Below are 27,340 nucleotides of genomic sequence, written 5' to 3' on the forward strand. Positions count from 1 at the left end.
ACAAGTCTGTTGTTGGTGAAGAAAAATCTTCTGTGCCTTCAGTAGATCATCCGGCATTATCTGAGACACCTAAAACCAACTTGCTAGGGCGTCTGGGGGCGCGTACGGCAAGCGGGAGGGACAAACTACCCTTAACGTTTGGAGTCTGGTTTCCGGGTTAGTGTTTTGTCAGGGTTTGTCGGCAGTGTGCCCGTTGGCGGAGGCGAAATCAATCGTCTGGACCATGTCGGCCTTCGAGAAGCCTCAGATCATCACCCATATCCAGAAGGGCCTCAATTACACGGTGTTTGACTGTAAGTGGGTGCCCTGCAGCGCCAAATTTGTAACCATGGGCAACTTCGCACGCGGCACCGGCGTCATTCAGCTGTACGAGATCCAGCAGGGGGACCTAAAGCTGCTTCGGGAGGTAGGTGCCGGCTCGAGACTGCCCAGTTCCAAGAACTGGGACTGCCGTTGCGGGGAGAGTGCGGATCTCGGGGGTCGGGGGGGTCTGCATTACTTTTGGCCAAAGCGTTTGCCCAGCCCCCCCAAAGCTCCGCTCGAGCTGCGCGGGAGTAGCTAAGCTGACCGAGATTGAGGAATACTTCGGAGGTAAAACACTTTGGTTGGACACTTGAATTCTCGTCGGGCTAGTTCATCCGCGCGCTGCGGATCCCTTTTTCCAGTCACCGCCGAGCCACTCTCCCAGTCTAGCGCGAGGCCCCTGGAAGTGACGTAACGACTTCCTGTTTAAATTCGAGGCCCTTCTGGGCAGTGCGCAGTTGTTTGTGGAGAGTCTCTTAATAGGCACAAGTTAGTAAAATGTTTTTTCAGACAAGCAGAGCCAAAGCAGGCACTGGAATGCCTGCTATGTAATTGGAGGAGACAACCTAACAACAATTATTCATTCAACAAGTATCAGCTGATTGTCTGGTATTCCCAGGCATGTAAATGACAATGTCCCCGATATCATGGACTTTATTTTCTAGTGGGAGAGAGAATCAGTTAAAGAATCAAACCAACGGTACATAAAACACAAACCGAGATGAATTCTCTAATCTAAAGGAACACGGTTCTTTGAGAGTAAGCAAAAACAAAAACAAAAAAACAGTTTTGGGTTGAGTAGAAGCTAACTAGGCCAAATTAGGAGTAGAGGGAGTTCCAGAGGAAGCAGCTCAGCGATGGGAGACGCATTTATCTCCTTCAGAAGCAAAAAGAGTAGTAAGCAGGGACCAGACATTGCAAGAGCTGTAGGTCATTTAAAAGATTTATACCTTTTTTTGTAAGAAAAATGGGACATCACTGAAGGACTTTAAGCGGGGTGTGGCACGATCAGATTTACAAGTTTTGTAAAAGATTACTGGAAAGAATTGGAGAATAACGATATTAAATAACACTTTTATACCTGTTTACAGTTTTTAAAATGCCTTTATTTGGGTTGCCTGAAAAAAAAAAAGATCAGTCATACTCAGATGTTTAGAGTCCTAATAGACTGCAGGGAAGTCTGTAACTTCAGGGACCAAAAGCTATGGAGAGAATCTGCTTGGAGGAGTTAGGGCTTTTAGGGCTTAAACTGGTAGGTAAAGGATGAATACACTTGCAATAGGAAGGATTAGATTAGAAGGTACATAAGGCCTCATCCCACTTTAAATTTCTATGAATGCCGCTTTTCTTGTTCAGTTTGTCTTCTCTAGCCAGGCACTCTACTCCTAAACATGGCTTGTTCTTTTCTACCTTTCCTTATGTTGTTCATCACTTAGTCTCCAGTCAACACAAAGTAACTTTTCTTTACATTGCATTCCTATGGTACTTATTATCTGTGCCAGAAATATATCATTCTGTCCCATGTATCTCTAATTAGATTGTAAGCTCTCGGAGAGTAAGGACAGTAGTTCTTTCTTTAATGTGTTATGTAAGGAGCAGCTGCTCAATAAATTACTTGTTAAAAGAATGAGTAAATTTATGTCTGTAAAAAGATATAACTTGGGACATTTAAATATTGGTTTATTGATCATTAATCACTTGGGGTCAGGAGTTGGAACAAATAGGAAACATTGGAATTGCAGAAAGAAACTTAAAAGTGAATTATTAGGAACAAATACTAGTCAAAGCTTAACCAGAGAGTATCTATAGACTCCTGACTTTTTTTTATAAGGCTGCATGACTTGGGTACATTTCAGGGATACACTTGTTCTGTAAAGAGAAACAGTGCTCTTTGTCTGTTCTAGAGATTCTGGAAGATTCTAGCAGGTTTGTTTTTTTTTTTACATAACTTTGCTTTTTAATGAAAGTAATGTGTGTTCATGATAGAATACACCAAAAATATAGATAGGAAAAAGGAGAAAAGTAATGTCACCCATTTCAACACTAGGAGTAACCACTTTTTATATTTTTGCCTGTATCCTTTGGCTCTTCTCTTTTTCTGCCATAAACTGTCCATTGAGAACCTATCATTTCAAGGTACTATGCTAAAGAAGGACCAAAGATATTTGAAAGGTGAGTCCTTCCTCCTAAAGAACCTACTGTCTAAAGAGAGGATAAAACAAGTGCACAAACAAATTTGAGAGCTTACATTGTATTTAGCTGCGATGATGCAGTGGAAAGAATACAGGTTAAATACAATCTCAGTGATTCTCAACTCTTACTGTGCATCAGGATCACCCGAATGTGTATTGCTGCTGTTGTGGGGTGTGTGTGTGTGTGTTTTAAAATATTCGTGCCTTGGTCCCACCCCTAGAAATTCTGATGCGCTGGGACTCTTGCCTCTAGACTAGAGTGAGTCTTGGACATCGGTATTTTTTAAACTTCCACCAGGTGATTCTAATAAGTAGTAGGGTTGACTATCATTGGGCTAGATGAATTATTTGTTAAAATATTAGGAAACATACTTGATTATATCCTTGTAGAACTCAAGCCTTGTCCAAGATAAAATGAAGGAAGCAAATGGGTATTTGTTGGTGCCTCCTTATCTTGTTACTAAGCAGATAGATAGGGAGTGAAGGCAGGGCCTTCATATATAGTTAAGCAGTTTGTTGAAGTGCACACAGGTATCTGGCCAAGGGTTCAAGTGAGAGCTGAAATCCATCTCTGTCTCTCATCAAGCCTTGCATGTGTGAGACTTCCCTCAGCCCATAGCGGGCACCTTTTTTTCTAATTGGCCCAAAGGACTAGGGGTGGCCCTGCAAAGTGGAATCACAGTTGGGGATGTTTACACTTTAAAAATTAGTGATAGGCTAATAAAGTTCTGCTTTTTTAGCCCCTGTGCCGCAGAGTTCACTGCTTGTTAACATTTGGGTGACTAAACCTTTTAACGTTAATTAAGTAGTGCCAGGATGTGGAGGAGGAGACACTGACAAGCTGTACTAGACCCACCCACAGACAGAACAAAAATAGCTCTGCTGGGAATTATGGATCATGGGCTTCCTTAATCAGGTTAACTTATTAGAGCAAAGAGAAGCAACAGCTAGGTCAAATATGCTCATCACTGATGGTCATTTTCAGTATCATATGGCAAAAGTTAACATACGCTAAATTTCTTTGTGGGACAAATTTCGCAAAATAGATCTTTATTTTTTTTAACCAGTTTTCCAGCGAGAAAAATTTTAAGTGCTGAATTCTTCGCATCTTTCCTTTTCCAAAGGTAAAACATTTAACAGGGACAGGGAGGGGGCCCTTTTATGAACTATAAAAAAAATTAGTTTCATTCCAATGTCCTCTTAATTTAGCTACTATTATGATTTCCATGAATGTCTAAGGAAAGAGTAAACACCTCTGCTTTTTTAAGTCCACTTGCCAGCGTAGCTCAGCCTTTCTGAGCAAAGTGCAGCCCTCGCTGCACTGCAGATGACAAGGTGCTTATACATTTGAGTTTATTTTTCAGTAAGTTTCTATATTTTGAGTTTAATTTGATTCTTGCAGAACAGACCACTAGTACCTATAAATCTTTGATATAAGTATACAAGGATAAAAGAGATTTGATTTAAGGATGAAGGAGAACATCAGGGAAGCGTGAATACCATATATTTGTATTTTATAAAGACATGAATGAAGGTAAAACCAAAGGGCACAAATCTGAAAGTAGGTTTAATTCAGGCCTCATTTACTTCACCAGTCTAGTTCAGGATTGGAACATTTCTTTGGTATTTCTAATGACTCAGGTTGACAGAATGGGGGCTACATAAGAAAATGTTTATTTAATTGATTTACATACAGGCCTGGAGACAGCCTAGTTTAGTAGAAAGAGCTTGGAATCTACTTGGCTCTGGGGACCTTGGGCAAGTCACTTAATCCTCCAGACCTGTTCCTCATCGGGAAAAGGGGTGTCCCAAACACTTAGTTTGCAGTTGCATGTGTTAGAAAGAGAAGGGATGGTCTAGTACAGAAGAGCATCCAGAATAGTGTCTGATACATTAGTGTTCCATGTATGGATGCCATTTTCATTATTGCACATAAACGACACCGGAAACTGTACAGTCTGTCAGGTGAAAACGTGGTGGGAGAAATAGGAACATGACCTCTGGCAGTGGTTTCTCTCTCCCCAGCACTAGGACTGAGGGATTAATCCATGTTCATTTATACTTTCATTTAACAAATGTTGAGCGCCATCTACGTGTTGAACAAGTTGGACACGGCCCCGTTCCCCTGGTACTCATTCTAGAAAGGGAGGAGATAGATAATTGAATGAATAAAAGAATTTTGTTGATAAGTGAAATAAAGAAGATTAAAGAGGGCAAGTGATAGTGATTTGGGGGTTTCACTTCAGATTGGAAGGGTAGCGAAGGCCTCTTAGAGGTGGTGACATTTAAACTGAAATCTGAGTTGGGAGAAGACATGATGACCTGAGGGAAGAGCAGTCCGGGCAGTGGGAACAGTAAATGCAAATTCCCTGAGGTAGAAATGACGCCAGTGAATCTGAAGAACAAAAAGCCACAGGTGTGGCTGGAGTGTGGAAGGGGAGAAGCAGGAAATGAGGTCAAAGAGACAGGCAAGGCCAGACCTCAAAGGGCTTTGTACATTTTATATACCACAGGCCTTGGTGCTTCTCTTGTGAGTCTGTGCCTCTAAATGTAGATACATGTTGTTTCATTTCATTCATTGTATTTGCAACAAAACCCACTTTTAGAATCTGCGATGACAAATGTGAAACTAGTATAGGGCCCATCATGTAATGGAGTGGTTCCCAGTTTGGTTTCTCCTAAGGTAGGAATTCTCAGATGTGTTCAGGTGTCAGAACGTCTGGACATTGTGGTGCTGTTTTTGGAACACCATGAAATATTGCAATAATCAGTTCCACCTCTGCACAAGGAAGGGTTTTCCCAGTAGAAAAATCTGACTATATTATACATACTCTGATCTTTAGATTGCAAGAAGTAACCATACATAAAATTTTTAATCCTCATTTCCAGGTTTTCTTATTGGTGTTTATTAGCTAGTATTTCCTAATAGACAAGGTAAAAAAATTACTGAAGAAAACTTAAATTTGAGTAAAACATATCCATTAGCTGTGTGTGTGTGTGAGAGAGAGAGAGAGAGAGAGAGAAAGAGAATTTATGTTGGTGCTGGAAGATCAGTGGTTTCTCTATTCCAGAGGCCCTAAAGGCAAAAGTTAGGTAAAGCCGTAATAGAGAGGAGAGCTTTTGCTTGCCAATTTTTTATTAGCAGCAATAAACTCTTGGAACTGTGTGCTTACTGTAGGGACTGAAACGTAGGGGTCAGCTTTTATCTCTTCCATGGCCTAGGAAGAATAGAGATCCCATCAGAGGCTCCTGGGGATAGCAGTGGAATTACAGGAAGCAGAATGCTCTAGCTGGTGGAAGAGAAGAAAATGGGTGACCAGTCTTCCCAGGGCTACTTGGGGAAGAATTTTCCCAGAGAGTTATATCAGTGTATGGTGCAAGCCCCCCTGCAGCTCTTAATACCCGAATCCCTGGAAGCATATTCCTGTCCATCAGGACCCACCTGTTTCTTGCCTGAGAGGCCTGTCTTCACCCTCTGCCTTAGACCATGGGAGCCATTATCAGTGACTTGGAGCTGGGGGAGACAAATGGGAGGAAGGGGTGGGTAGCTATTTTATCAGTTGGCCTCAGTTGGAAGTCTGAATTAGTTTAGCCAAAAAAAGTGTGTTCTAATAGTGTGATTAGGTGATTAGCTACAGTGATTAATTAGATAATTAAGAATGATTAGCTGTATCACTATTTTTTTTTTTTAAGCAAAGCTTTCCTTTTTTAAAAAAAATTAATTTATTTTTGGCTGTGTTGGGTCTCCGTTGCTACGTGCTGGCTTTCTCTAGTTGCGGCGAGCGGGGGCTACTCTTTGTTGGGGTGCGTGGGCTTTTCATTGCGGTGGTTTCTCTTGTGGCAGAGCACGGGCTCTAGGCACACGGGCTTCAGTAGTTGTGGTTCATGGGCTCTAGAGCGCAGGCTCAGTAGTTGTGGCGCACGGGCTTAGTTGCTGCACGGCATGTGGGATCTTCCCAGACCAGGGATCAAACCCGTGTCCCCTGCATTGGCAGGCGGATTCTTAACCACTGCGCCACTGGGTAAGTCTGCTATATCACTATTAATATGTTATTTCAGGTACTTTTATTTGGGGGGAGGGGATGGTGAGGAGAACATAAGTGATTTGGAGTTGGAAACTGTCTGCTTTATTAAATTGACAAAATTTTGATCCTCCATGCTGCCCCATTGTGAGATACGTTTTTCATAAAATTGGAAAAATAGCGAAATAAATGAATATCAGTTTTCTGGTGTAGTGAATAACTGATGCTCTCTTGGACCACCAATATTAAAAAGGAGAAAAATAACATTCTGTGGTTCTGGGCTTCTCATCAATACGGTCTTTTACAACCGTGTTATTATAGGCGACTGATTAAACACAATTTAATTAAAGTTTACCGGACAATTCCAAGGAGGCTGTGAATGGTTTATTTTAGACCAGGCTACATAGTAACTGCTAATTTATCCAGATCCCAAACAGTGAGAAAGCTCAGCAAGCTGGGAGTTTCCAAAGCCCTGGAGCATATGTTGATGTCTTTTGAATCATGAAAGAGAAGTTCAGTTATAGTTTGTGTTAAGTGAATTTTATTTTCTTCCTTGAAAATTGCTATGTATATCCTATGTGGAAATGCCCAACCAAACATTGAAAGTGGCGGGGAAATTATTTTCACAAAGTATGTGAATCGGGACGACCCTAGTGGGGCGGGGGGGGGGGGTTGAAGATTGGCTCAGCAATGGAAGGGTTACAAGAGGAGGTGCCCTAGAAACTGGGGAACTCTGTGGAGGGGAAAAAAAGTTCATCCGGATATACCGCTAATTGAAAAGAAATCAAGTCAACGAACAATATATTATGACCCTCTGTATATTAAAACAAATCTATATGTGGTTGTCAATGTGTAGAAAAGGGTCTAGAAGAATGGGGATTACTTATGAGGCCTGTCGAAGGGAAACTTACTTTTCATCCTTCAGTCTTTGGTTTTGTTTGAATTTTTTTATTTTATTTTATTTATTTATTTTATACACCAGGTTCTTATCAGTTATCTATTTTATACATATTAGTGTATATATGTCAATCCCAGTCTCCCATTCCCCCCCACCCGCTTTCCCCCCTTGGTGTCCATATGTTTGTTCTCTACATCTGTGTCTCTATTTCTGCCTTGCAAACCGGTTCATCTGTACCGTTTTGCTAGATTCCACAGTTTTGTTTGAATTTTTATAGGGAACGCGTGTTACTTTTGTAAACGTTAGGAATAAAAAAAATTAAAAAAAATTAATTAAAAATTTAAAAAATTAAAAATAAAAAAAGAAAGATTGTAAGAGACTAAATAAGAGAAATCGTTTTGCCGTGTTGAGGCTGACAGTAAGTGGAAGGTGCTGTTATACGTCTAGAGTGCAGTGTGGGGCAGGCCTCAACTCCATATTGCCTAGAGTTTCCGGGGGCCGAGGCAGCCGGACAGGTAGACTCCAAGAGAGACTTCAGTGACTTGGGCAGGGGGAGTTTGCACGTGGTTGTTTTACTGATGTGATTACAGTTGATCCTTGTACAGCATGGGTTTGAACTGCATGGGTCACTTATACTCAGGTATCTTTTAAGAGTAAATACTACAGTACTACACAGTTCAAGGTTGGTTGAATCCACGGTTGCAGAGGAACCTCGGATACAGAGGGCTGGCTATAAGTTATATGTGTATTAACTCCTGTGCTGTTCAAGGGTCAACTGTTATATATAATACTTGGAGCAATAGTTTTGTTTTTGTTTTTGTTTTTGTTTTTTGGCCGCACTGTGTGGCTTGTGGAATCTTACTTCCTCCACCAGGGTTTGGACCCGGGCCCTCGGCAGTGAAAGCGCAGAGTCCTAACCCTTGGACTGCCAGGGAATTCCCAATAGTCTTTCAAATTAAAGAAACCTCAAAAGATTGGCTAATCCATGCTGATAGCAGTGCCTTTGGTGCACACAGGTATACGAATCTCTGTGTACTGAAGGGGTCTCAGAGGACATAACCATTCTCAGTTTATAGGATTCTGCAGGGAAAACTATAAGAGACACATAAGCATTTTTGTTTCTTTAGTCACTTGGAAAGAATAATACCTTCATTTTGTCCTTATTCTTTGAGGATCTTAAAGAAGAATACCACATTAAATGCTGAAATCTGCATATTTGCAAACCAGTGAAGATGTTAGAGGTGCCAGCGTTTGAATGTCTCATTAGCGAGATGAGAGGAAAGGCAAAACTCATTCTTTGGACATACAGGCATACCTCCTTTTATTGCACTTCTCTTTATTGCATTCGCAGATACTGCATTTTTTACAGACTGAGGGTTTTTGGTAACCCTGTGTTGACCAAGTCTATCGACGCCATTTTTCCAATAGCACTTGCTCACTTTGTGTCTCTGTGTCACATTTTGGTAATTCTCACAATATATTTGTTATGGTGATCTGTGATCAGTGATCTTTGGTGTTACTGTTGTAATTGTTTTGGGGCGCCACGAATCAGACCCCGACAAGACTGCAAACTTAATTGGTAAACGTTGTATGTGTTCTGACTGCTCCACTGACCGGCCTTTCCCCGTCCCTCTCCCTCTCCTTGGGCTCCTTATTCCCTGAGACACAACAATATTGAAATAAGCCCCTCAATGGCCTCTAAGTGTTTAGGTGAAAGGAAGAGTCATAGGTCTCTCACTTTAAATCAAAAACTAAGAATGTTTAAGCTCAGGGAGGAAGGCATGTTGAAAGCCGAAATAGCCCAAAAGCTGGGCTTCTTGCACCAACCAGTTAGCCAAGTTGTGAATGCAAAGGAAAAGTCCTCGAAGGAAATTAAAAGTTCTCCGGTGAACACATGAATGTCTCCATAACATAAAAGTACAAGATGAAGCAGCTAGTGCTGATGTAGAAGCCACAGCAAGTTATCCAGAAGATCTAGCTGAGATAATTCATGAAGGAGGGTACACTAAACAACAGATTTTCAGCATTAGAATGAAATAGCATTCTATTGGAAGAAGATGCCATGTAGGACTTTCATAGCTAGAAAGGAGAAGTCAATGCCTGGCTTCAGAGGACAAGCTGACTTTCTTGTTAGGGGCTAATACAGCTGGTGACTCTAATTTTAAGCCAGTGCTCATTGACCATTCTGAAAATCCTAGTGCCTTTAAGAATTATGCTAAATCTATTCTGGCTGTGCTCTATAAATGGGACAGTAAAGCCTGGATAACAGCACATCTGTTTACAACATATTTTACTGAGTATTTTAAGCCCACTGTTGAGACCTACTGCTCAGGAAAAAAATGCCTTTCAAAATATTACTGCTCATTGACAATTCACCTGGTCACCCAAGAGCTCTGATAGAGATGTACCCATGGGGTTAACATTGTTTTCATGCCTGCTAGCACAACATCCATTTTGCAGCCCATGGATTAAGGAGTAATTCCAACTTTCAAGTCTTATTATTTAAGAAATACATTTCATAAGGCTATAGCTGCCATAGATAATGATTCCTCTGATGGATCTGGACAAAGTAAATTGAAAACCTTCTGGAAAGGATTCACCATTCTAAATGCCATTAAGAACGTTAGTGATTCATGGAAGGAGGTCAAAATATCAACATGAACGGGAGTTTGAAAGAAGTTGATTCCAACCTTCATGGATGACCTTGAGGGGTTCAGGACTTCAGTGGAGGAAGTAATTGCAGTTGTGGTGGAAATAGCAAGAGAGCTAGAATTAGAAATGGAGCCTGAAGATGTGACTGAATTGCTGCAATCTTACGAGAGGACATTAATGGATAAGGAGTTGCTTCTTATGGATGAGCAAAGAAAGTGGTTAGCATTTTTTAGCAATAAAGTATTTTTTAATTAAGGTATGTACATTGTCTTTTTAGACATAATGCTGTTGCACACTTACTCGGCTACAGTATAGTATAAACATAACTTTTACATGCACTGAGAAACTAAAAAAGTCATGTGACTTGCTTTATTGCAACATTTGCTTCATTGTGGTGTTCTGGAACCGAACTTGCAAATATCTCTGAGGTCTGCCTGTACTTCTAAACTATACAAAAATGACTAAAGGAAAAGCATGATTATTTTTTTAATCAGAAAACGTTTTAATTGCCTTTTTTATTGTGTGCCTTATTTAATTCCCATAATAGAGCCATAAATATCATGGATTATGAATAGCTGCTTACATAAATAATGTATCCTCTCTCTTTCCCTTGTATCAAGATTGAAAAGGCCAAACCCATTAAATGTGGAACATTTGGCGCCACGTCTTTACAGCAGAGATACTTAGCTACTGGGGATTTTGCTGGGAACCTTCATATATGGTAAGATTATTGCATCAGTGTTAAGACATGAGATAAGCAATTTTTTTGATAGTCGTGTTACTCTTCCTCTGAAAGAATTCTAACTTTGAAATGTTTTTTGTTAAATTTTAAATTTTAACTATTTTATAAGAATATGACAGTTACTCATATATATTTTTAGATTTCATGTTCAGTATCCATTTTAAAATGCTAACATATTCTTCTTTAGCTATTTCAAATAATGTTTTTAATATTTATTTCCACACCTGCTGTTTGGTGCTAGCATTTAATATCCATATTTGTAAATAAAGGGCTCTTCCCCTCCACCATGAAGGATACAATATATAAAAATGCTCGTGTATAACACTAAAGAATTAGATATCATTTACATTTTGAAAAGATACTTGGCATTACAGAATGAAACACTGTATTTTTGTATGTTTTAATTTTTTAACATAGAACTCTCAATTCATTAAATGTTTTTCTTTTTCTTTTAATGCTTTAGCTGAGCACAAGTTTTTAGGAACACATCTGTTGAGTAAATCAAGATAAACCTGTTTCGAATGAGCAAAATCACAATTGTGCCAAATGCTTTTATAATGTTTTTTAAAATAAATTTATTTATTTTTGGCTGCATTGGGTCTTTGTTGCTGCACGCAGGCTTTCTCTAGTTGTGGCAGGAGGGGGCTACTCTTCGTTGTGGTGCATGGGCTTCTCATTAAGTTGGCTTCTCATTGCGGTGGCTTCTCTTGTTGCGGAGCACTGGCTCTAGGTGCGCAGGCTCAGTAGTTGCAGCACTCGGGCTTAGTTGCTGCGTGGCATGTCGGATCTTCCCGGACCAGGGCTTGAACCCGTATCCCCTGCATTGGCAGGTGGATTCTCAACCACTGTGCCACCAGGGAAATCCCCCAAATGCTTTTAATTTTCTTGTTTTACCTAGAGTTATTTCCTCATATTTAAATTAGAGTTGAATGAATTGAAATTCCTCTGTAATTACTTTCCAACAATATCTCTTAATCGTGTAAAGTAGACTGTAATGTTCTAGAGGAACTGTCTTCCCTACATTATGTTTTCTATTGTGACCTTTCTTGATTCTAACTCAGAATTTGCTATTTGTAATTAAATTACATTGACATATTTATCTGTCTTAGAGTCATAATATAACATAGAATGAAGCTATTTTAATTCCCCTTGCTTTAACTACTTAATAATTAAGTTAGCATTTATTAGAATGCATTAGTTTTTACCTGCTATGTCATAAACTTTCAAAGAACTTGGGAGAGAGACCAGTCTGAGTGTTATTTTTTAAAATAAATATATTTCAACACAAGAATATGCAACAAATATAACGGTTGACTATCTCCCTAATAGAGCTTCCTAGTATAGTGCACGTATTACTGCTTTATTTTCATTGGTAAGTCATAATTTCATGTTAAAAGAAGTGATGTTTCAAAGTCTGTGGAAACAGTAAAACAGTTCTTTTACATAGAACCTCAGTCCTGTTTAGTCTCTTGATGCTTTCACAATTACGCCACAAAGATAAACATCATCTCTAAACTAGGTTGAACTTCTCAAATTTTGATTTGCAAGATTTTACTGATAAATCTGGGCCCAGTAATAAATTGGGATTACATGTCATGAAGAGCTGCGTTCATTAAAAAAGAAGAAATATAAGTTGTTAAAAACTGACTTGTTAAAAAGAAATGTGGAAGGAGGCTCCAGTAGAAAAGCAGAAGAGGGGGGGAAGGGCGGGGAGGCAAGAGAAGGGTGTATTAGCATAACCTACTTCAGCCATTCACCCAGCCCTGTAGTGTAGCCTTCAGACACACATAGGAGTGGGTACTTTCCTGCATTCCCTTCACTTAACTAACCTAGAATTAGACAAACTTCATCCAGTTTGACTATAATATTTATTGTGACCAGCATGATGATAAACTGAAAAACATAACTAGTTGAAAATCAGTGTGGAACTCAGTGAGAAAATAATATATTATTAAGGAAGAAAGGTATACAAAGTAAACACTGCTCATATTTTAATCTCTCAAAAGATCCCGAGATCAAACTACCAAGACTACTTTGGAAACATTCTGAATCACTTTGCATTTACTCTGTATTTAAAGCAGTGATTATCAGACCTCAGTGTACCAGAAAGTCAGCAGATTTGGGGCCCCATCCCAGAGATACTTATTCATTATGTCTGGGGAGGAGCCCGTGAATCTGCATTTATTAACAAGCATACGTGGTAATTCATGTGCAGAGGTCCTAGATCGATCATCTTTGAGGACCACTGAGTAAAGTGGGCTCAGGATTTAGAATTCCAAGTTGAATGATGACAACTCTCATTGAGGCCTTGAAAGAAGCTAAAGTGGAGAGGAAAATTTGGAAGTAAGTGTGTAAATTACCTTAACTGCAAAACCCTTATTTTTAAACAAAAATCCCAATATGGCATGCATTCTTAAATTTGCGTAGTGTACTAAACATTTGGGGCATGTGTAAGTAAGAAGCTGTGTTCTGTTGTTTAGGAATTTGGAAGCTCCAGAGATCCCAGTATATTCTGTACAGGGCCATAAAGAAATTATAAATACTATAGATGGTGTAGGTGGACTCGGAATCGGGGAAGGGGCACCTGAAATTGTGACTGGCAGCCGAGACGGTAAGTCAGAATATTCTGTGTATTTGCATTTTTTTATTTTTAGGTAAGTCTCTGTGCAACAGTATATTCTATGTGGAAATCTTCCTCAATCCTTGATCCCCTAAATCTAACATTCTACTTTTTTGATAGGCAGGTTTGATTGCATATCCCTCAATTGTTTCAGACTTTGGGGGTATTTCAAGTTAGAGGCATAGCACTTACTATTTTAGTTTTGAGCTAGTTCAACTATTAACAACCATAGTTTCCTCTGAACCTTGAGGATTTAAAATGTCTCTACAGGTTTTTGAGGCAGCTGATGATATACTGTGGGTGGCAGCTTTTTTCTTTTTTTGAAAAGCAGAATTAGTACTTGTGAAAATGGTCATATTGACAGCTGGTTGAACACTGCAGTTCTGTGGTCTTTCCGCTGAGCATTGTAGAAAGCTCCAAGAGCGCCAACTGCTTTTCCCCCCTGCAGTGACGAACAAGGGACAGGTCTTTCGGTGTCCTGAGCTGTTCTGAATGTAACAGAGTCAGAATTTTTGTTGCTTCACAAGGGGTATGTAAGTGATTTGGTACCTTAGTTGGTTCAGCTAGTTTTTTAGTGGCTGCTCAAGACCATGAGGAAATTGTTTTCACAGAATAGTGGAATTTAATTTTCTAATAGTTTCTCAAGAGCAGCTGTGTTTTAGAAATCAGGTATTTTTTTTCCAATCATAGAAACAGTGTGGAGTATAGAAGGAAAAATAACAGTCTGCTACACCAGCGTAACTATTAGATTTGTTTTCCTTTCCAGTCATAGATACAATTTTACATGTATTATCAGTGTTAATACGATTTTGTATCTTAACCTTTTTATTTATTTAATGTTTTGTCCTTATGTAAATATTGCTGTTTCCATGTGGTTTTCATAATTATCGTTTTAATGACTTCATAATATTCCATCCTATGGATGTGTCACAGTGTCCTTAGCCATGCCCCTGTTAACGAGCATTCAATTTGCTTTAAGTTTTTGTTTATTGTTTTGGGAGAGCGACTTTCAAATAATGAAGAAATGAGTATCATGTATATAGCTCTTTTGGAATAATCATACTTTATGATTTAAAAAAATTGTCAAACTTTCCAAAGTACCTGTTTACCTTATCAGCTACAGTAGATGAGGTAGATTTCCAGTCTACCCTACCAGCATTGATTTCCTTTCCCCCCCCCTAATTTTAGAGATAAAATGGTATTCCATTCCGACTTGTGTTAACTTCTTTCTAAATTTGTTTATTAGTTAATTTTGCTGTGTGAATTGTCTATTTGTGTTCTTTTCTCATTTAACTGTTACAGACTTAATATAAATGTTATCAATTTGTATGAACCGTGTAGAATGATGTAACTCTTGTCACATTTGTAGGAAATTTATTTCTCCTTGAAGCAGCCTTTTTAATGACCAACTTTATTTTATCCCTGATGATAAGTCTAGTGGAATATCTTCCCTTTTCCTGGATTTATTATCCTTTTTAATAATTTTTTTTACCCTTTTCCTGTTCTCACTTAGGCCTTTTAGCCATTTTATTACGTCTTTGTGTTTCTCAAAGTTAGTGGCGCTAGTTAGTTAGTTATCCTGTAATTTGCATTAAAATGAGGGAGTTGAAATTAAATTGAGAAGAATTATTTGTTACTTTTATTAACTCCTTCTCTCTTCTTTATTGCCACGGGGAAATTAAACTTAATTGTATATGAAATGGTATTCTAAAACTCCATATAAGAAATCGTAGACGTAAAATTTCTTTATTCATCTGCATAAGAAAAATGGCAATGATTATATGAGTAGTAAGGGAAAAACATTAAAGTGACACTGGCTTTATTCTAAATGAATACTACATTTGTTCTAGTCTTCAAGAAAGTAAGGCATGATTTGAATTACATAACATTTGCGTTTGCCTTGTCAATCATACCTTGTTGATGATGACTTAGAAACAGTTGTTGGCTTTTGTGTGTATCTCTTAATTGTAAATCAAATCAGGCAGTAACATGTGGGTTATATCTCTGATATTAAGTGCAACTTGCCCAATTGGAAGTCAGAAAAAGGTGAATATTTTTCGGATATTTTAGCATCTATAATATGTCCATGTACATAGGAAGCCATATGAAGAGAATGCAGAAAGAAATGTCACCATTCACTACTGAATTTTGCCAACTCACTTTTTTGAATGTCAGGAACCGTGAAGGTGTGGGACCCAAGGCAAAAAGACGATCCTGTTGCTAATATGGAGCCTGTACAAGGAGAAAACAAGAGAGACTGTTGGACGGTGGCATTTGGTAAATTACTGAAGTACCCTTGCATTTGAAGTTTCAGATTGTAAAAAGGACAGTGCTTCGAGAAAGTCCTAATAGTCTCCTTATAGTCTGCTTTGTGGGTTATCTGACAGTTTATTGAGGCAAATAGACGTGGTGTTTAATGGCAGCCCCTGGGGCCTAGGTTTGAATCCTCACTGGGCTATTTCTTGGTTGTGTGACCTGGGGCAAGTTATCAAGCTTCTCTGTTTTTTGCTTGCTTCATTTATAAAATGGAAGTAATAATAGAATTTGCTTAATAGTGTTGTTATGAGGATTCAGTTAATACATGTAAAGTGCTTAGAATTGTGCTTAGATATTAAGTGCTCAAAAATATTTGCTATTATTGTGTACTTCTGTTTAACTTGATAATATTGACCTAGTTTAGAACCAAATGCCATTCGTGAAACTAAGTAGAGCCTCAGATGCGAATGGTAACCTAACAAATCCTACATTTTACTATATACAGAGTATGTTTATTTTCTAGAAAATAGTTATGCCATTACAGAATTATTTCTTATAAAGTTGTTAACCATGTTCCTCTAGTAATAGACTTAAAATGAATATTGATCTTGTAGGACTAATTGATGTCTGCCCTTGTGTCTCTTCCTGAGCACCAAAATTACAATCATTTTTGCTAATAAAGGATATGGGCTGGGACTTCCCTGGTGGTCCTGTGGTTAAGACTCTGCCCTCCCAGTGCAGGGGGCACAGGTTTGATCCCCTGGTCCAGGAACTACGATCCCACATGCCACGCAGTACAGCCAAAGATTTAAAAAAAAAGAAGAAGAAAGGATATGGGCCATATTTCATTTTAAACATTTATTTTCTTTCCCCTTTTTCTTATATAATCCAGTGTAGATAACAGACATAAAAGTGAGATTAAATAATATATGTGAACTGTTTAGCTTTTTATGTTATTTTTAAATTGAATTATTATTTAGTCAGAGGAAAGTTTTAGGTTTCCGATTTTAAAAATAAATTACCACTGAAATTGAGAGGAGATTTCATTGTGTGTATATATTATAATTACTATGTGTATATATATATATGTTATAAGCAGTAATATAAACTGAAGACATGCACACTTGTGCAGAAATTTCAGAGTTAGTGTTTAGAATCATCATATAAAAATTTATGTAATAATTAAAAAGTAATTAACTTTGGGTCCATTAAAGGCTTTTTATCATTGATCTAAGGGACATAAGTGCCATTTTAAATATAGGACATTAAATTTAAAGAAAGAACATTTATCCGTTGATCTGACCATTTTTTGTTTGTTTTTGTAAATGCCAAGTATGTGCATAGCTATGGTCATACAAAGGTGAAACAGACTCATATTCTTGCCTCAAGAAGCTTGTAATTTTAATAAAGAGGGCATGCTATCTACATTAATTATAGTACGAGGTAGGAGTGATAAAAGGTCACGGAAGCATGGATAAATGCAGAAAGAATCCCAAGCGAGTGATAACTGGAGAGGAAGAACATACTAACCTCAGACCAAGGATATGTAGCATTTGAACCACTGAAATTGGGAGGAAAGTACATAGAAGGAATGGTGGTAGGAATAGCCTTAAAGCTGGCACAGGGCCATGGCCAGAGGTGTTTCGATGGTCTGGAGGTAGTGGTAAACCTTTGGAGGCTTTTGCAAGGATGAGATATGATCAGAGCTTTAGGAAAACTGAACTGGTGTCATGTAGGGGAGAGAGGTGAGTGGCAGAGGGGATATGAGTTTCGAAGCTCTTTGCAGTATTCCAGGAAACACATAGGTTAGATGCAATAAGAAGGGAGCAGAGCGGGTCGATTCAGAAGATAATATTGTGGCAAAAGAAATAAAATTCGGCAGGTTTTTTGAGATGAGGAACAAGGGAAAGGATTATGTCCAAGGTGACTGAATTTTGAGGCTGAATGTAGGGTGAATGATGTTACTAATTGAAGAAGTGCCACAGAGGGTATGATGGTTTGTAAAGGAAGATGGTGAGGTCGGTTTTAGACATCACGAGTTTCAGACGCTGTCGTGTCATCTCGGTGGAGCCTACAGTGGAAATGCAGGGCTGGAGTTTATAAGAAAAACGGAGTTGCAGGCAGCAGAGAACAAAGGCATTGGGTTAAGATGCCCACAGAGCCTGGCACAGTTAACAGGGGCTTCCCTCTCACCTAACACATTTTCCTCAGCAAGAGGTACTCTGGAAAAAAAATCCCTGGATCCGAGCAGGATGTGTTTCACTGCAGATTATAGATTTACTTTGGGTGCGATCATCCATACAACTGAAAATACATCGCAGTGCACCACAGCTTATCTGAGGTTTCCTTGCAAAGACGAGATAACACCAGAGCAACATTTTGCAAAATATAAATGAGTTTAAAGTAGTTTCTATTGGCATTCAAATACAGTTACTGCCAAAGAAAGCAATGGAAGCCTAGCTGTATTTATTCTACCAAATCCTACTACCATTTGAACTGTTAGTCTTTGCAGATAGAGAATAGAGAGGATTTGAAATCCAATAAACACTTTCATATATCCCTTGAGTATAGAATCTCAGTGAATGAGCTTTTTCTTGTAAACAATATTAGATACCAAATTAATAATCTTGATGTCCTGTCAGGGTTAATAAAATGAGCTGAGATTCTACCTAATGTGATTTCTTCACCTGATTTGGTACAAGTTATCTGTGTAGTTTCGTAAGTTTTTTTTTTTTTTAGCAGTCTCCATATGAGCATTTATGAAGGTCTGAAATGTCGTGTTTTGATTTCCAGGCAGTGCTTACAATCAAGAGGAACGTGTAGTGTGTGCTGGCTATGACAACGGAGATATCAAGCTGTTTGATCTCAGAAATATGTCTTTACGGTGGGAGGCAAATATAAAAAATGGGGTAACGTACATTTGGATTCTTTCCAGATTCTCTGAATGTGTTTTCACCCACCCTGAACTACTACAAAAGGAAAGCTCCTCTAATAACTCATTTCAGTGAAACCCCTCTGTGCATGGTTTTAACCTTTTGGGGCTTAACCTTGGAGGGTCTGATAAAAATCAGGGATGCTGTCTTCAGAAAGTGAACACACACCCAGGTGTGGTGTGATGTACCAGGTGAGTCACTACGCCTGTGGCCCATCTGTGGACTCCTGCGGGCCATGCAGTGTGGTATTAAAATGACCTAGTAAGAGGCCTTCTTCTACTAATATCAGGAAGCTTGAACTTGTAATAGCCTCCCAAGTACTTTCAGGTTTTTGGTTCCCAGGTTGTACATCTTTAGTGAAGAATGTGGTTCCCTCCTGTTTTCTCTAGTCAGCCTTGACTTAACTTTATAAAATAATTACATAATAACAGTAAAAAGTTAAATTATGGCTTTCCAAATGTACCCACGAGATCAGGGTACCCTAGATGATTTTGTGGATCTTATTAACCAAGAAGAAATTTTTATAGTTACAAGTATTTGATATATGGATTCAAAGATAAAGTGATTATTTAAAATGCTTTCACATGAGCTGATAATGTTAAAGTTGTTTTACTTAGTTTCAAAGAACCTCTTGAATAATAATCATTATTAAATGAATGATCACTAATAAATATTCTCTATTTTCAGGTATGTAGCTTGGAGTTTGACAGAAAAGACATAAGTATGAATAAGTTAGTAGCTACGTCTCTGGAAGGAAAGTTTCATGTTTTTGACATGAGAACACAGCATCCAACCAAAGGTTTTGCTTCTGTTTCAGAAAAGGTAAATATGAGGGAAATGTCTTTCTATGAAGAGGAATATTCGCTATAGCTTGTTTTAGACTGATAAATAGAATGAGTCACCAAGTTCCTTCCAGGTTTTTACATGAAGGGAGCTATTTTTAATATATTCTTGTAGGATCTTGACAAGTTTTTCTGTGCAAAGAGTACTTTTCTAAAGTTTGTCAATTTTAGACTTTTTTTTTTTTATTGAAGTGTAGTTGATTTACAATGTTGTGCCACTCTCTGCTAGACTTCTTGATTATAATAAAGGCCTCAGTTAGTAATGACTCTTATTTTGTAGTTTAGGAGCAATCACAAGAAAACTAGCTGGTTTAGGAATTTGGTCAACAAAACCTAGCCTGGTGTTTCCTAATAAATATATATTTGTATTAATACCTAATTATATACTTTTAGGTATATGCCAATATATATTGAATACTAATTATATACTTTGCAAAGTATATCAACATGTATACATTATGTCATTTCATCACATTTTATTTTATATTCCAGTTTGATATATTAAATGAGATTATTTAAAGTGCTAATCACTGTGATTGGTACATAGTAGCAATGTAAATATAAATTTATTTATTCATACATACATATATGCATACTTTGCCTTGTTCCAAAGAGTATTTTAGGTAGCTTAGAGGGAAACATTTAGTATTACAACACTAGAAAAATTGATGAAGAAAGCCGCACAAATGGAAAACACTGGTTTAAAAAACTGAAGTTGATGTCTGGAGTAAGGGGATTGCATAAAATTCATGCTGAAACATCCTGTCATTTGCAAGAGGTGGGTTGGAAATGTCACTCTGAGCTTTCTTGAATATAAAAATAAAGAGAAGTCAGTTATAGATTTGTAGTTTCCATAAGACTAAAATATGTAAGTTGCTCAGGAAATAAAACTTCACTCCCTTGCTCACTTTCCCTATGTCATGGAGTCAGTAGTACTTCCCAAACCTTCCTATTTTGTCTTATTTCATTATTAAAATAATTATTACTGCATGTAAATTACTGTTACTACCTGATGAACTATATTCTTAAGGTAACTAACTATACACTATAATATTGTTTTGCCTTTGTCATTTCAGAAGTATCTATCCACAACATAAAGCACTTACTAAATTGTTCCAAATACAAGTGCAACACATTTCTCATTAACTGGAAATTACAGTGTGTCTCCAAAATTTTTTTGTTACGTTTAGTTAATCCAGTAATTGCTAAATCTGTCAAATAAATGACTGGTGTATTTTAACAAGTCATTTCCCCTCTTTTTGCTTTTTATCAACTTCCAGGAGAAAAAGAGAAGTTTAAGTTACAAAACAAATTAAGGTTTAACAGCTTGAATCTAATCACTTGAGGACTGTCGCACACTTAAAGTGTGCATTTTGAGATATATGTTTTTCTCTGCCAATGGTAATTCTCTTAAAAGACTATTAAAATCAAATGTCAAGACTGATCATCAACTAAATTGCGAAGTGTCTTATGTGTGGCTTAGCTCAAGTTGGCTGGTCTCATTGCTTTTATAAAGCAGAAGTCTTTCCTCCCTCCCTCTCTCTCTCTCCCTCTCCCTGTCTTGTTAAATTCCCCACAGTGAATGTAGCATTATTAGGATTGATTTACAAGCTGTTAACCTTCATCCAGTTGCCATTTCTGTCTTTTTGTTTAATATGACTGATAAAGGCCTGGGCTTATTATAACCATAAACACCGTCTATAAGTCCTCCTGGTACTTATTTTGAAGACTAGACAAGTCAAATAGTGTAAATTGAAGAGAAGACTCTGAGAGCTTTACAATAAAATTCATTCTGTTTATGGGAACTCTCAGTACTTTCCACTCAGTTTTGCTGTGAACATAAAACTGCTCTAAAAAAATAAAGTCTATTAAAAAGAAGTTCAATCTATCCTTTTTTTCCCTTGAGGAAGAAGTATTTCTTTATATTTTGAGGCTTTTTTCCTCCTTAGAGTGAGCTAGAGATATTTAAATGTATAAACTCTATTTGTGTAATTTGTATGATACTATAAGGTTAAATGTTAAGACTTTTCATCTGATAATCTTTTTTTTTAATCCAGCAGAACTTTGTTTTGTAGAACAGTAAAGAGGAAGTGTTCTTTTCCTAATTCCTGATGGGCCCCTGTAACTCTCTGTAGCCATTATAAGGAGAAGTGCCAGAAAATAGGTACTTTTATAATAGTAACTATAATTGAAGTGATGGAAGCTGTTGAAATTGTTGTTGAAGTGATAGAGGTAAAAATCTTTTCTTTTACAGGTTTCCCTTCTAGGACAGTCTTTTTTTTTTTCCTCTATTTTATTAAAGTGTAGTTGATTTACAATGTTGTGTTAATTTCTGCTGTACAGCAAGGTGATTCAGTTAACATATATATACCTTCTTTTCCACATTCTTTTCCGTTATGGTTTATCACAGGATATTGAATATAGTTCCCTGCGCTATACAGGAGGACCGTGTTGTTTACCATCCTGTATATAATAGTTTGCATCTGCTAATCCCAAGCTCCCAATCCATCCCTCCCTCACCCCTCTTCTCCCTTGGCAACCACAAATCTGTTCTCTGTGTAGGATAGTCTTTCTTTATCATATAAACTTGTAAACCACTTGTGTGCCTCTCATTCTGTTCAGGCTCATAAATCTACCGTGTGGCAGGTCCGACACCTGCCACAGAGCAGAGAGCTCTTCCTGACAGCGGGAGGCGCCGGCAGCCTGCACCTCTGGAAGTAGTAAGTCCCTACCAGTGCACAGCGCTCCTTTTTAAGTTACTTGTGGGTGTAAAGTAGGATGCGATTGAACTTTTTGTCTGTGTTTCCTCCTTTGACTTGGTTCATTTTGATATGATTTTAAATTTCATGGTATTACATAAGCATTATTCTCGAAGCCTTTTTTTTTTTTACTAATATACTTATTTTATACTTTGTAAATATTAACCTTCTTTTGATACACCAAATATGTTTTTTAGTGACATCTTCCATATATTAGAGTAGCTCATGAACAATTCCTTTCATAGATTTGAAATCATGGTTTTTGCTAGTTTTTTTTAAAAAATAGGAAAACTTTGACCAAAGGCTTTTGTGAAATATTATAATTCAGCCATTAGAACAGTACCTCTAGAAGAAAGGAAAAGGGTTGAAATTCTTAGTTTTGATTCCTGGTAATTGACTTGCCCAAGTTCAGGTAACATCGCTATGATAGAACAGACACAGAGCATGAGGGCCCTGATTGGTCTCCAGGAAAAGCCTTGTCATTGCGTTTGAGCGTCAGCCCTTACTATATATTTGCCTTTTCCAGTGGGATTTTCTCTTTCCTATAGATTCTTTCTTCTTTTCCACTTAGAAAAGACCCTTTAACATTTCTTTTAAGGTAGATTTAGTATTGATGAACTCTTTTAGTTTTTGCTTGTCTGAGAAGTTTTTTATCTCTCCTTCTATTCTAAATGATAATCTTGCTGGGTAGAGTATCCTAGGTTACAGATTCTTCCCTTGCAGAACTTTGAATATATCATGCCACTCCCTTCTGACCTGCAAGGTTTCTGCAGAAAAATTACCTGATAGCCTTATGGGGATTCCCTTATATATGACTTTTTGTTTTTCTCTTGCTGCCTTTAGAATGTTTGTACACTTAATGTTATCCCAGAGATCTCTTAAACTGTTTTCATTTTTTTTAAATAAATTTATTTATTTTATTTATATATTTTTGGCTGTGTTGGGTCTTCGTTGCTGCGCGTGGGCTTTCTCTAGTTGCGGTGAGTGGGGACTACTCTTCGTTGTGGTGTGCGGCTTCTCATTGCGGTGGCTTCTCTTGTTGCGCAGCATGGGCTCTAGGCACGCGGGCTCAGTAGTTGTGGCTCACGGGCTCTAGAGCGCAGGCTCAGTAGTTGTGGTGCACGGGCTTAGTTGCTCCGTGGCATGTGGGATCTTCCCAGACCAGGGCTCGAACCCGTGTCTCCTGCATTGGCAGGCGGATTCTTAACCACTGTGCCATCAGGGAAGCCCCTGTTTTCATCTTTTAAAATTTGTTTTTCTTTTTGCTCTTCTGATTGGGTGATTTTCATTATCCTATTTTCCAGATCATTTATGTGTTCTTTTGTATCACTTACTGCTATTCATTCCTTCTCGTATTTTTTTTTTCACCTGTTGAGTTCATAATTTCTGATTGGGTCTTTATTTTTTTTTTTGCTGCATTGGGCCTTTGCTGCTGCGCGCAGGCTTTCTCTAGTTGTCGCGAGCGAGGGCTACTGTTCATTGCGGTACGCGGGCTTCTCATTGCGGTGGCTTCTCTTGTTGCAGAGCACAGGCTCTGGAGCGCAGGCTCAGTAATTGTGGCTCATGGGCTTAGTTGCTGTGTGGCATGTGGGATCTTCCCGGACCAGGGATCAAACCCGTGTCCCCTGCATTGGCAGGCGGATTCTTAACCACTGCACCACCAGGGAAGTCCCTGATTGGGTCTTTTTATATTTTCTAGTTCTTTGTTAAAATTTTCACGTGTACATCTATTCTTTTCCCTAATTTAGTTAACATTTTTATTACTAGTGCTTTGAATTCTTTATCTGGTAAATTATTTGTTTCATTATTTATTTTTTCAGGGGTTTTCTCTTGCCTTTTCAGTTGAGTGCAGTTCCTCCGCCTTTTCATTTTGCTTAACTTTGTCTGCCTCTATGAATTTAGTTGAAATAGTTACTTATTTAAGTCTTAAAGGGGTGTTCTTATATGGGAGACTCTTTGGTGAGAGAGCTGGATTTGACGTGGACACAAGTTCCATCTTTGGGGTGTGCTGGCAGCTATCACCCTGGTCGGAGATGTAGCTGGAGATGGAGGGGCTAGAGCTGGAGCCAGGTATGAGGTCGGATGTCCCCTCTGTCCAGTGGCCATTATTGCCCTATCAGGGTAGGGGTCTGATCCCAAGTTGCTGGAACAGAAGCCAGGAGGGTCGGCCCGAGCTAGCTTTATTCTCTTTAAGTGTGTTTTTTCCTCCACCGGCACCCTTGCCCTGGAGTGGGAAGGTGCTGAAGCAAGTGCGGCCTGTGCGGGCTCTCGGCTTGTGTTGGCCCTGGACCAAGGTCCAAGCTGTCTCTCATGCGCTGCCTGTGGGGGCGCCCACAGCTGTTTTCCCGTGCTCTGTTCAGATGTATGCACGGGTGCAAGTCCCCTTTGTCCCTCGCAGCTGAGCACTGTCCCCAGCCCACTCTGCCCCGCGCTGTTGTGGGGCCGCACTGCAGGGCAGGAGGGGCCTGTGTAGACTCTTGGCCTGTGTCGGGCGGGGTGAGCTGTGTGGGGCAGCGGCCGCCGTCAGAGGTACAGGCCGCTGCTGGTGTGCTGCTTGAGTGAAGAGCCAGCCAGGGGCACTGCTGCCCCACTGGCCTCTGCCCTGGGGCTGCTCGCCTCTGAGTTCCAAGATCCAGTCTTTTCCCTGATCACAGCTGCCCCAGATCCTGTGCCGTGCTGTGCTGTGGAGTCAGTGGGGCTGGCGTGTTCGCTTGTCTCGGGCTGGGGCGCACGCCAAGGCAGTTGTGGGAAATCCAGCAGCTGCTAGGGCAGACCTTTCCGCCCTGCCTTGGGGGCAAGCCAGCGTGTGGACACTCCTCACGAACAGAGCCTAGGCTTCTGACAGCCTTCCTGTTGGTCCCGGCGGCCCTCCAACCGGCCAAGGGGGCTGGTCTCCCCAATCTGGGGACTGAGGGCGCCCAATCTGTAGCTCTCATCAGTCACTCCCCAGGGCGGGCGTCCGCCTGTGTATTCTCCCTTTTCCTGAGTCCCCTCCCAGAGGCACAGGTCCTGACCTGATCGCTTTTCTTCCCTTCCCACTTACTTACCTGTGTATCTCTCTTGCAGCCCTGGTTGTACAGGAGCCCTTCTGCCAGTTTCCAGTTAGTTTTCAGTGAGCTCTTAAAACTTTAATAGATGATATGGAGGATTAGAAAAAAAATCTTTATGTTATCTTATAAATACTAAATAAGTGCAGCCTTTGCCAAGAGACATGAACAATGTTCTGTAACCTGTATCCATCTGAATGTTTTATTCCTTTTAAAAAATCAAAAGAAGGTGTAGGGTCTGTGAGGAAGAAAGAATAGAATGTTATCTGCTTATCACAACTTCTGTTTCTGTTCTCCTTCTGAGTTGCTTCATGCCTTTTAAAGTCTTGGTCTTTATTAGCACTTTTGAAATAAAGGTAGTATCATAGTTGATACCTAACAGGCTTTAAAAGACCTTCTGAGGAGGAATACTCCCTGAATCCCTCCATGGGGGAGGGGTGTTTCATTTTTTCCTCTCTCAAATCTAGACCAAGTCATAGTTATGAGCTGTTAACCTTCATCCCTTCTTATTTTATAAGTTTATATTTTCAGCTGATAGAAAATCAAATGTTCTAGGAATCACTGTTTTCTTTTTTGAGGCAGTGACGTCTAGAGCACCAAGTCAATTTATTAAAGAATGCTAGATCAACCTAGAACTTTCATAGTAAAAGAAAAGATACCTACTCATGCTGAACAGAAATGATGTTTAAACGTTTTTAGTAGATCGAATGCTTCTTTATGAGACTTTGGGGGGTTGGGATTGAGGTTGAAACATTGTCTCCTTATTTCCATACAACTCAGTATTAGAAAGATGCCTTAAGTATTTATCAGTTCCAGTAGTCAAGTGAGAAATAAAAATAGTTATTGGAGTATATGTATAAGAATAAAATGACGAATGCTAAGATTTCTCTCTTCTTACCACTTTGATCTTGTTTTCAGCGAATACCCAATTCAGCGGTCAAAGAAAGATTCCGAGGGTGTAGAGATGGGAGTTGCGGGTTCGGTCAGCCTTCTGCAGAATGTTACATTGTCTACCCAGCCCATTTCAAGTTTGGACTGGAGTCCAGATAAGAGGGGTCTGTGCATCTGTAGTTCATTTGATCAAATGGTAAGAGTACTGATTGTTACAAAACTCAACAAAATTTGATCTGAAGACTTTGGACTTGAAACCTTCCAAAGCAACACTCAGAGAATTTAGACTACGTTCTGGGATCCTCTGATTCTCATTGAACAAAGTGGGATTTGACTGAGGAAAAAAGGCCCCAGATGCAAACCTCTGGCCAGCATCCCTCCGGGTGAAAGGCCACATGTGTGTCCAGCGACCTGACTGGATGGTGGTTTGCTGTTGCACACGGGGGCACCACAGTCTCCAGCGCCAACTCTGTTCCTCTCCCCTCCATTTCTAGTAAAAAGTTGAAAGTTTTCTGTATTTAATTATTTTAAATTCGTTTTGCATCCCCAAAGTTCCATATTCTGTAATAATACTTGTGTTGCATTTTAGAGTTTACAATTTTGTAGCAGTGACTTAATTTGGTTTAAAATAGTTTGCCTTGGTAAGACTATTGTGAACTAACCTTCATAAATAAATACACTTGGAGACATTTCGGTGTCAGTAAATCTCTGTAAAGAACATTACTTTATAAAATACCAAAATGGCATGATCAGCCGAGATTTAGGCCGTTGTTTTCGACCGTTTAACTCATAAAATGAAATACTATGATTGACAAAGACCTCTTTTTTAACTTAAAAAACAGGAGTTGAATTCCTGAGACTTTCTGGTGGTTGACTGTGGTTATGTTGTTTGAGATGTATAAGATTGTGGGGCTTTTGTAGCCTTGTTTTTTGTCAAACTTTTTAATATATTTTGTGAATAAATTTTGTTTTTGAAATCTGTAGAAGTTTTGATTCTTTTTTTTTTTTATAAATTTATTTATTTATTTTATTTTTGGCTGCATTGGGTTTTCGTTGCTGCGCGTGGGCTTTCTCTAGTTGCGGAGAATGGGGGCTACTCTGTTGCAGTGCACAGGCTTCTCATTGCCGTGTCTTCTCTTGTTGCGGAGCACGGGCTCTAGAGCGCAGGCTCAGTAGTTGTGGC

General features: G+C 39.0%; 1 protein-coding gene across 2 annotated transcripts; it reads left to right on the top strand.

Annotated features, from left to right (window-relative positions):
- The first annotated feature begins 118 nt into the window (after window positions 1–118).
- On the top strand, window positions 119–27,143 carry DNAAF10 (dynein axonemal assembly factor 10). Of its 2 annotated transcripts, XM_028168424.2 has the most exons (8): window positions 121–406; window positions 10,688–10,788; window positions 13,290–13,420; window positions 15,605–15,706; window positions 18,479–18,594; window positions 19,306–19,440; window positions 22,083–22,180; window positions 26,185–27,143. In XM_028168424.2, exons 1-8 carry the CDS (start codon window positions 224–226, stop codon window positions 26,390–26,392), a joined length of 1,074 nt encoding a protein of 357 aa, XP_028024225.1. In that variant the 5' UTR covers window positions 121–223; the 3' UTR covers window positions 26,393–27,143. The 2 variants fall into 2 exon arrangements, with proteins under 2 accessions (XP_028024226.1, XP_028024225.1); XM_028168425.2 differs by lacking the exon at window positions 15,605–15,706 and having other exon boundaries at window positions 119–406.
- Window positions 27,144–27,340: the final 197 nt, after the last annotated feature.

The sequence above is a fragment of the Balaenoptera acutorostrata genome, chromosome 12, assembly GCF_949987535.1.
Source record: "Balaenoptera acutorostrata chromosome 12, mBalAcu1.1, whole genome shotgun sequence".
NCBI classification, from domain to species: Eukaryota; Metazoa; Chordata; class Mammalia; order Artiodactyla; family Balaenopteridae; genus Balaenoptera; species Balaenoptera acutorostrata.